The sequence below is a fragment of the Nylanderia fulva genome, unplaced genomic scaffold (genome assembly GCF_048542155.1).
Source record: "Nylanderia fulva isolate GAGA-0341 unplaced genomic scaffold, ASM4854215v1 Scaffold110, whole genome shotgun sequence".
Taxonomy (NCBI): domain Eukaryota; kingdom Metazoa; phylum Arthropoda; class Insecta; order Hymenoptera; family Formicidae; genus Nylanderia; species Nylanderia fulva.
In genome coordinates this window covers 285,845-297,259 of record NW_028189303.1, presented here as the reverse complement: position 1 = coordinate 297,259, position 11,415 = coordinate 285,845, and the positions used below count along the sequence as shown (strand labels likewise).

The 11,415-nt window shown below is 28.8% G+C and overlaps 2 protein-coding genes across 3 annotated transcripts; one reads left to right on the top strand and one right to left on the bottom strand.

Moving 5' to 3' along the window:
- The first annotated feature begins 408 nt into the window (after positions 1-408).
- SmB (small ribonucleoprotein particle protein SmB) lies at positions 409-2,373 on the top strand. Its single transcript, XM_029313627.2, has 3 exons — positions 409-508; positions 1,076-1,610; positions 2,089-2,373. Exons 1-3 carry the CDS (start codon positions 506-508, stop codon positions 2,205-2,207), a joined length of 657 nt encoding a protein of 218 aa, XP_029169460.2. The 5' UTR covers positions 409-505; the 3' UTR covers positions 2,208-2,373.
- Positions 2,374-3,040: 667 nt separating this feature from the next.
- Positions 3,041-10,697, bottom strand: LOC114939352 (uncharacterized). 2 transcript variants are annotated; one of them, XM_029313624.2, is made up of 13 exons: positions 10,492-10,697; positions 9,513-9,687; positions 9,157-9,332; positions 8,938-9,044; positions 8,530-8,818; positions 8,098-8,361; positions 7,751-7,852; positions 7,425-7,591; positions 7,172-7,303; positions 6,713-6,901; positions 6,162-6,379; positions 5,809-5,897; positions 3,041-5,064 (listed from the first exon to the last, which is right to left on the bottom strand). In XM_029313624.2, exons 1-13 carry the CDS (start codon positions 10,550-10,552, stop codon positions 4,874-4,876), a joined length of 2,160 nt encoding a protein of 719 aa, XP_029169457.1. In that variant the 5' UTR covers positions 10,553-10,697; the 3' UTR covers positions 3,041-4,873. The 2 variants fall into 2 exon arrangements, with proteins under 2 accessions (XP_029169457.1, XP_029169456.1); XM_029313623.2 differs by having other exon boundaries at positions 7,425-7,564.
- Between the last annotated feature and the right edge of the window lie 718 nt (positions 10,698-11,415).

Genomic DNA, 11,415 nt, shown 5'->3' with positions numbered 1-11,415 from the left:
CTAAATTTGACGTCATATTGACCAAAAATGACATAATTTAGTCAATATGACGTCAAATTGACGTCGTTTTGACTTTTCTGTTCTCCTTGGGTAATAATAATCATATAATATAATAGTAACATAATAATATATAATATAATAATAATATTATTGATCTTAATACCTCGAAAAACCTTCTCCCTCTATCGAAAAAAACGTGAGATACGACGCCGGTAGATTTGGCGGTTCGATAGGTTCAAGGCTGATGTCTCATTTATCGTAACGAGCTGTGATTGGTTGCTGCTGCGGGAAACTTTCAGGACCCTAGCGATTTCCTGGCCGACAGCCAATCAGCGCGTTCGATGAAAACAAACTCGCTAAATGTAACATCGACACATGCGATATTATCTGAGAATCTTCAGAATTATTTCTTCATGTTTACGTGAAGCGAGAGGTTATACGGTACGAGGAGAACTCTTCTCAGGAATTTTTTTGTAAAACAAGTACTTGCAAAATAATAATCAAGATGGTAAGTGATGAAAATTATTATTTTCGAGATTACTTTAATTCAACAATCTTTTCGATTCAACTTACTTTTATAATTTTCTACACTTTAAATAATGCTCTGTCATACACGTGAATTAAGGATCTTTTAGAATTTCAATATTTCGATAATTACATAAATATATTTTTAAAAAATATTCATAAGTTTCTCTATTTTTGAAAATAAATATCCAGAATTTATTTGTCTAAAGAAAATTATACGCATTAATAGAATAAGATAATTGAAAACAATTCTTTTGCTTATAGACAAACATGAAAAAAATCAGACGCTTTACAGTAAAACATTTTTATTTTGAATTATGTTTAATTTTTTATTTATATTATATATATTTATATTATTCTTTATTATATGTATAATTCTTATACATATTCTTTATATTATTATCCTTATATTATTTTCTTATATATATATATATATATATGTATGTGTATATATATATATATATATAAATACACAACATATATAAATTTAATCACATAAAAAGAGAATATAAAATAGAAATATTTTTTTAATTCAGTTTCTGATTTTCAGACTATCGGCAAGAACAACAAGATGTTACAGCACATCAACTATAGAGTCAGAATCATTCTGCAGGACTCTAGGACTTTTATCGGCACTTTCAAAGCTTTTGACAAACATATGAATCTGATACTCGGTGATTGCGAGGAATTTCGCAAGATCAAGCCAAAGAACACCAAGCAGCCTGAAAGGGAGGAGAAGCGTGTCCTGGGATTTGTTCTTCTACGGGGCGAGAATATAGTTTCGCTGACTGTCGAGGGTCCGCCTCCTCCTGAAGAGGGCTTACCTAGGGTACCGATTCCAGGAGCAGCTCCTGGGCCAGGTATGGCTCGTGCAGCTGGCAGAGGTATGCCTGCAAATGTGGCGGGAGTGCCAGCTGGTCTTCAAGGTCCTGTAAGGGGTGTCGGAGGACCTTCCCAACAGATCATGACTCCTGGCAGCAGAGGCCAGGTCTCGGCGCCGCCTCAGATACATCCTGGGGGCCCACCGCGAATGCCTGTTGGTGGGCCACCACCTGGCATGATGGGACCACCAGCTGGAATGATGGGTACAATTTTTTCCTCCATTCGATTCCTTTAAAATATGCAGAGAGATCGTTTTTTCTCTTTTTCTATTACTTTTGCTTCTTTAAATGAAAGTATTGATAGATACAGATATATATAGATATATTTATTAATGTAATATGTAATATAATTTTACATAATTTTAATTTTATATATGTGTAATATATAATTTTTCTGTCAATACTTTTATCTAAAGAAGAAAAGGAATAGAAAGAGATATGTAATAATGGAATATTGTAACGTGTGTAATAATGTAATATAATATGTAATAATACATGTAATAATGTAATATGTAATATAATTTTATATAATTTTTCAAAAATCTTGTTTTACATGCATTAATTACAAAAAAATTATATTACATATAAAATTAAAATTATGTAAAATTATATTACATATTACATTAATTAAATATTAAATTAAATTGTACATACTAAAAATACATGTCTCTTTGTTTGATAGGTATGCCACCTGGAATGCCACCTGGAATAGGACGTGGTGGCCCACCAATGGGACCACCTGGAATGAGAGGCCCACCTCCTGGTTTGATGCGCGGTGGTCCCCCTCCTCGTCCATATTAACAATTATTCAAATACCTAATGATACAATTAGGGACAATAAGAAGTTCTTTGATATACATATATGATACCCTAGTCTTTACACAATTCCTTTCAATGATGTGAGCATGTATTGGCCCACAATTCCTTTCAATGGTGTGAGCATTTATTAAAACTTGGTAACAAATGATAGAGTGCTCATTTGGTGAATTTTCTATACTCCTGAAAAGCAAGTTTTTTAAATATAATATTAATATAATATATCGTCTTGAAGTGATATACAGGATGTAACTTAAAAAAAAAAAAAAAAAAAAAAAAAAAAAAAAAAAAAAAAAAAAAGAGAGAGAGAGAGAGAGAAAGCAAATATATGTATATTTTTTTCAGTTACATTCTATATATATAATTTTTTTATATTACTAGTAGATACATAAAAAAGGTGCGTATTAATATTATTAAACATTTAAAAAGAATGAAGGATCAATTTTAATCACATTTGAATATCTTTATTTCTTTTACAATTAACTATAAATTATCATCGTTTGTATTTATACACAATTTTCATTTTCGACTACAGATTTTGTCTAAATTTGACGGAGTATCACGTAACTTTTAATAATTTTTTAATATTCGATATTAAATTTTATTAAGAAAGCCTTAAATTATATAGTTAAAATAAAATTGTTATAAATTTAAAAAATTCAAGATCGATTCCTGCACAACATATGATCGATTAAAAAAATTTAATGTCTCATTTATTGCTAAAGATTATAATATAAGTTCGTACGATTTAGGCAAAAATATAATTAGCAACTTTCGACACGGAAATTTCACATAAAATATATAATTCAAAAACCGAATAACAGAGTATTATCACAATAATCGCGAATTGAAGGGCAGTGTCTCATTTTGCTTGTGAAAAATATAATACCTTCTGCTGTTAAAAATTGCACTTAGTGAAGAATATAAATTATTAACTTGCTTCGCATGCGAGCAAGTTAATATTCAAACATAGAGAACGGTATATTTTTTCTTTCTGTTAATAAAAATGACTAAAGCTATCGTCGAATTTTATTTAATTAATATTCACATCTTGTTACGGCGAAATGGAAGATTATATTTTTATGTACCATAGCTTTAAATAAACATCATCCTTTCTTCGATTAGTTCGGAGTATGTATATATCGATATATTTACAAAATATTTACAATATACGCCGCTGCAACAGTAGCATGAGCAAATGACAGATTTAAAGAACTAAATTTTCTAGCACTTAACGTTATAATATCACATTTACAGAAACTTTAGTCTTTACATATATATATATATATATATATATATATATATATATATATATATATATATTTATGGACAAAAGTACAAAATTTTCAAGTGTGCGCATGCAATTTGACACGTTCGGTTGGTTTTCCATTTACCATGCAAAATTAATTTTTATTTATCGTTGATTCTTATCTCGATTATCTTAAGAATTGGATAGATTTGTTGTTTTTGCTGTGGATGCAATAAAAATGTCCCAAATAGCAAACTGACGTCAGTTAGCTACATGAGACATTTTTGATCAAAGAATCGCGTTTAATATTAAATTACATAGCTGCCCTATATTTACGAACACATTCAAGGTAAAAGAAGCACTAAATGCACCGAGGATTCCAACTTACAACTCTCTTTTCTATTGACAGAAGATAGAGTCGTGATAATTGAAATTAAATAATGTTAAAAGAGCGATTTACATTGATAGCAAAAATGAATGAATATACAATGCGCATGTCATGGCTGTTTACAAAAGTATAAATTAACGGCAGATCGTATTTTGGCACTTATATATACAGAACTAATATTAATAAATCAATGTGTTTGTGAATCGGAGTGCTGGAATCTCATTTTCATGATTGAACATCCTTTTAATTGCACTCTGTATGCAACTAAGGCCAATTACTAATTCATTTCATTTTCTAACGAGCAAACATAGGCATATATATGTAAAAATCTCGTTAAAATATGCATGAAAACATACATGTATGTATTCTTATGGGACTGAGTATGTGTATGTGTGTGTGGGGGGGGGGGTAAAATATATATTATATAATATATATTATTATAATATTATATTAATAATTTTATAATATAATATTACATTTATTAATATATATATATATATATATATACATATTAGATACCCAGACTTAATGTAACTCACGTTTATGGGAAATTCCTAAGGTTATTTGGAAACGATTTTTCTCAGCGAAAATGTCGAGGAAGGCCATCATTTTTTGCAGAATCCCAATTTTTGAAATCATGTGTCTTTGTAACTAAACCTTAATTAAAATTCTATTAAAGTAAACTCTACATAAAATTACAAGAAAAAATGTAATTTTGTTAATATTTTATTTCTACAAAGCTTAGTTTGCGAAAAGCACCTTATTTTCAATCGCTTATAACTCGAAATTATTGGTGCTGAGGAAAAATCGTCTCCAAATCGCCTCAAGAATCTCCCATTAACGTGTGTCACGTTAGGTCTGGGGCACCCTGTATATGTATTATATATTAATATGTATTATATAATATATACCATATAAATATACATATTATATAAGCTAGATATAGTGTTTTTTCAATACAAAAGTCATCAGCCTTTCTGTCGTGCAACGATAACGTTGAAATTCCTTTAATCGTTACGAATCGTCGTGCTTCACTTGATTTAGAGTCGCTATCGATCTTGAATCTTCTAAAACGCAATTCTTGTAATTGTCTTCTTGTAATATATACTCTACATGTTGCGGATTTGTGATCTCGTCTATCGTCTCGCTAATCGTTTTCACGTCCTCGTCAGAATTTTCTATCTGAATATTATTACTAACATCATCTGCACAAAATAAATCCGCAATGTTATTCCTTATAACATATACAATGAATGGTTAAAAATATTATAAGAATATTATATAAATTAATTACGAATTAATTAAGTATAAGAAATATATATATACAGGGTGTCCGGTAACTAACGGACCAATGATGAAGGGCGGATTCTCTGACCAATTTGGAGACGATTTTTCCTTAGCAAAAATGTTAAGAAGTTAATAATTTTCGAGTTATAAGCGATTGAAAAAAAATGGGTTTTTTGAAAACTAAACGTTTTGGAGTTAAAAGTCTAACATAATTACATTCTTCAGTTAATTTCAGGTAGAGTCTACTATAATAAAATTTTAATTTGAGGCTTAGTTATAAAGATACATAATGACAAATATTGGAAAGTTGTAAAAAATGATGACCTTTTTCGACATTTTTGCTGAGGAAAAATCGTTCCCAAATTGACCAAAGAATCAATTTGTAATCGTTGGTCCGTTAGTTACCGGACACCCTGTATATATAATATAAAAGAATATTATAAGAATTAATTATAAGAATATAAATATAAAATAAAAAAATATTATAAGAACAAAAATGAGAAAATATATACATATAATGAAGTCAAATATTTAAAAAATTCGAAACTTGGATAAATAAGGGACAAATTCATAATTTGAATTTTGATAACACACTCTCATTTCTTTTATTAAAATAAAGTTTAAAATTATAAGACAATCTATATATTTATTGCATAAAATACCTTGCGTATTGGCGATTTGATTTGGCCTAATAAATTCTTTACTCTCCTGTGATTTTGAGGAATCTAATGACTTCACTGCCTGACAGTTTCTACAAGAGAAAGATGAATGTTAATTTATCAAAATATTCTCAAAATTCATTATTGACCATGTTAAAATTGTGGCGAAATCAAAGGCGAAAAAGTGTGCTAAAGCCATCTAAAGTACTGTTTCAAAATATCTTCATTTAAAAATGGCATCTAAGAATTTTCAGCGTTTGCTTTCTTGCCTCTGACGTCACAATCTGACATAGCGAGAAGCCTTACAAATTAAAAAAAGTTAGCATCTATCAATATATTTTTTTTTCTTAACTGACCTATGTTTTTCCTCCATTGCGGAATCTGCTTTTGGAGATGAATCTCGATCAGTCGTATTTGCGATGCTGCTGCAATCCTTCTGCTGCACATTCACGTTTTGTATCACAGTCTTATGTTGCACGTGCAACTTCGTAGCTCTTTCCAAAAATTGCGAGAAGAGCTTGTTCTTGTTGGAGTCGTGCCGTAAATTTGCGGATACATCCACTACTTGTTTAAACTGGAAAAAAATTAAAAAAATGTATTCCAATTTAAAAATATTTGACTTCATTATATGTATATATTTTCTCATTTGTTCTTATAATATTCTTTTATTCGTTTATATTATTATAATTAATTCTTATAATATTCTTTTATATATATTTCTTATACTTAATTAATTCTTAATTAATCTATATAATATTCTTATATAATATTTTTAACCGTTCATTATATATGGTATTATAAGGAATAACGTTGCGCATTATTTTGTGCAGGTGATGTTAGTAATAATATTCAGATAGAAAATTCTGACGAGGAAAAATCGAATCAAATATGAAAAATATAAACTCACGTTTATATTCGTATAGGCGGATTCTGCATTCTGCGGCGAGTTTACAATCGGCAGCGGAGTCTTCGTTTGATCTCCATTGTTCAGAGAGATATGATGGGGTTGAACACTGATCGAGTTCGCATTATTATTATGCTGGTTTGTCGTAATGCATAGATTCTTCCCACCCATTATCACCTTTCCTAACACTTCCTAAAACAGATGCATTAGATCTGAAATCGATTTAAATATAAAAAATGAAATTAGCATCCATTAAAAATAAAACAAGATTGACCTTGAAATGACCTTGAAACATTTTTCAAGAGGGGAGTCATTATCCATAATTAAAATTTAAGATTATCAATTTTTTCCCCCTTAAAACCAAACAACTTTCGAAACATTATTTTCTAAAAATCATAATCAAGCATATTTTTTAAAATAAGACACCCTATATAATTATATAAGATTAATTCATTAGACTACCTTGCCTGCGTGTGATAATTTTACGCCTTGTGCGTGAGCCTTTTGAATGACGATCACATTAGTCTTAGTGTTTAATTTAGCATTACGGTAATGAGACATATTTACAACTTTCTTAGAATTTATCATAGCACCCTGAAAAACACAATAATGTTACTGATAAAATATTTCTTACTTTTGTAATTTTTTTCTGTGTGGAATTTTAAGAATATCATTAGATTTTATAAAACAATATTAAAGGAGTGAAATCAATTACCGTTTTGGCAGTGGACTGATGATTGATGGCAATCTGTTCCGATGGCAGTTTTTTACATGTTAACGCTGTGGAAGCTTGCTTAACCTGAGGTGGCCCGGGGCCACCTGATAATGCTACTGATACTGTAGTACTAGGATACACTACGGGTGTAATTTGAACTTGAGAACCTATGTATTCATTTTTATATATTTATTTATTATATAATTTATATATATATTTAAGAAAAATATGAATATGTTTAAAAATAACACATATCTAATTTTTAAAAAAATTTATTAATTTTACTCTTATTATTAATAATAGGAACGAATATCTATAATGCTTACTTGACACTAGGGCTTCGTGTATAAATGATGCCATAAGTTGTGTCTTGCATGATGAATTTGAACTAGTGTTTTCAGATCTCTCAGAAGTTTTCTGTGTATTATCTGCAAGAATACAAGAGAAACTTTACTGTTTTAATATGTTAAGATAATAATAATATATATAATATATATAAATATATATATATATATATATATATTATTTTAAATAATATATATTATAAAAATAATATATAAAAATAAATTATATATATATAAAATATAAATAAATTTATATAAGCAATTTATATAAATATATATAATAATACAAATATAAACAATAATAAATTGTAAAATCGAAATAAGCATACTTGTGCTATCTTCATGTTGCAAATCTTCACTCTCCGAATGCACTTTGTTTAACGACGTGCTCAATACGACATTCGAAATTGCTGGCACTACTTTTGTACTAACATTATTCTGTACATTACTGTATAACAGCTTTTTGAAATTGGAATTTGTCCAATCTATATTCGAGATTGTTGTAGTAACTGCAAGCTTATTTAATGAAACTCCAGGCTGTGCACTAGGATATCCTGATTCCATTGTGCTACTCTTTGTATCTGGATTTATCTCTGGATTCACAAGAAAAATAATGCAAAATCATGCAAGACATATTAAACTTGAAAATTTTTGTATTAAAGAAAAGAGCATTTCCACATTTATAAAATCTATTAAATAAAAATCTTTAATAAAATTTTAATAATTTATATATATTTATATTATATTATATATATACCAACCTGAAATCTCATCAATTGGATTAAGTGAAATTATTTCAGCATTTGGAGTATGCGTGACTGTTTGTATTAATTGTTTAGAAGCAGTTTCTGATGCTTGTTTATCTTCAATTGTACCAAAAGTGTTGTTTAATGGTTCTTCTACTACTTGAACCTTCTTTGGAGGCTCTGTTGGCAACGGAGATGGTGATTTGCGTTTTTCAGCACGTTTTGATATTATGGGTTCTTCAATAGCTTCATTTATTATTTCATCTTTATTATCTATCTCCTTCTCTTCAGCCGGATTTGAATTCTAAAAAATATGCAAATTATATAATCAATAGTCATAAAAATGTAATATATAAAATATATAACATAGACATTTTTAGTAAAACAAAAAATTGCATTTAAGCAAATTTATAACAATCTTACTTCGTGTAAGATTTTGCTGCTACTGCAATCGTTTTTTAAACTGCATGATTTTACATCAGATGAGTCTTTCTCTATTTTCAGTTCAGGTTGAGATTCAGTTTCAATAGCTGTTAAAAACACAAATATATGTACACAAAAGAAATATACATACATGCTTAAATTATATAATTATATATATAACGCAAATAGATCATGGTAAAATTATCATTTTTAATGAACCTGTCGTGTTCTCTAAAATAATTGGCTTAGGTTCTTTCTCGTTTGCAACCGCAGTTGCAAGAGACAAACTATTCGCCAGCGTCGTGAAGACGGATCGTGCTTTCAATCTTGGCAGAAGAGGAATAGTTCGGCGACCTTCAATAGTCCAATCTGTCCCAGTATTTGGACCATTAAGTCTGCAATGAGATTTTATATTAAACATATAATCATTCTACAATTTTTACCAAAATATAATAAGCTACTTTCATTTATTTAAAAAAAAGAACATTTTAATTATATTTTCGTTAGCCATATAATTAATTTTTTTTTCTAATTCTCCTACATGTTTTAGATTCATTGTGCAAAAAAATACATACTGCTCTGCAATTGTCGCCAGTTTCTCATCATTTACAGCTCTTCGTATCTCAGCGCGATGTCTTTCATTAGAAATATGTAACACTCTAGCGAGTTCTTGTAACAACTTCTGTTTCTCATTGGTGAAAGGACCTTGAGCACGTAGGACAGAGACCATACTTCCGTAAGCATCCAATTCTACAAAGTACATAAAGTTACACATTTGCAAAAAAAAAAAAAAAAAAAAAAAATTCATAAAACAAAAGTAAGGCTTGTAAATTATGTTTAATTGAGTATTATTAAAATTCAGGTTCACTCAAAATTTAAATTTTTGATAAAGAGAACAAATCAGGTTTTTTTTCTAATGCACAGTATTTAAAAGTAAATTTAATAAATATTTTATTGTAAAATGATACGTATTTTTCTATAATAATAATAAATTTATTTCTAAAATCTGAATTTCATATATATATTTTTCTATTATAGATGAATATAAAAAAAAATATATATATGTAATTTTTTAAAATATATATTATTTTTTATAAATATTCTACGAGTCTTAAAAATGCGAATAACATCGTTTTCCTTTACTGCTAAATGCATTGTCTAATTACAAGCTATGCAATACAAAGGTCGTTTTCTAATATTAACGCAAAGTAAGAGAGACAATTACGACAATTAGACTCTCGCATTTTTTTTTAGTTTCACATTTGACATCAGAGATCCAACTTCAGCTTCGGCCAAATAATAGAAAAATGCGAATTAATTCGACGCGAGAAATCCAAAAATTCGGCATTTTTGTGGCAAGAAATCCACGGGGTTAATAAAGTGCAGAATTTTCAAGGTGTTCCCGAAGACCGGAGGCTGCGAAATAATGGAGTAAAATAATTCTAAATTAATTTGCCGTTTTTCTATCGAAACATGGGTCGGCGAATTTTTTCGTCGCGAAATAAAAAATTCGGGAAGCGAAGCTATTTTTTCTCCGAGCAATCATAACCTTACCGAGGCATCGCAAGCACTTCCTGCATTCGTCCCGAGTCATCTCCAACCGCATCGGCCACATGATTCCGCGACTCTTCCGCAAACCGGGTCGGATATCACTCGAAGGAGAGGAACGCCGAGTCGACGTGCATCTCCCGCATTTTCGAAACCCCCGTTGACAGTCGAGGAGTTGACGAGACGAAGTTGTCGCGCTAGAGATATTTCGTTGTGCCGTTTTTGTTATTATTGTTGTTGTTATTCCACCAGAACCGGGGAATTTTGATGTCCCGAGGTTGACAGCGCAGGATCGCGGCAGAGTGACGTCACGTTCGAATTTCATTGGCTATTTCGAGGGGCAATATTATTTTATGACGTTTCGAAGATATATTTACACACGTTTTTTTATTTATTAATTTTTTTAATAAATATGTAATATGTATATGTACAATTAAAAATGTATTTGTAATTTAAATATATTTACTTTAATTATAAATATATATACATATTTTATATATATATGTATAATATAAATATTTAAAAACTATATATATTTATATAATATTATATAAATTTTTTTATAATTTATATTTCTATTTTTTTGTATAGTTTTAAATTTTTTACATCGAGAAAATTTAATAAAATTATAAATTTTTTTATGCGAATTTATAGTTATAATCAAGTGTAAAAGATTTTATTTTTTAGATTTTCTTCTTTTCGCCAATGTGATAATTCTAAATAAAAATATCGCACTTATTTTATTATTTATATATTTATTGATATTTATATATTTTTATATATCTAATAAAATTTTTACAATATCTTTATTCGTATATAAATTTATATAAATTTTTAGAAATTATTAAATTTGACAGCAAGAATATATATCTTCACATTTAAAGTTATAGATACTTTTGCGATCAAATTTTTTTAAATATTACCACATTG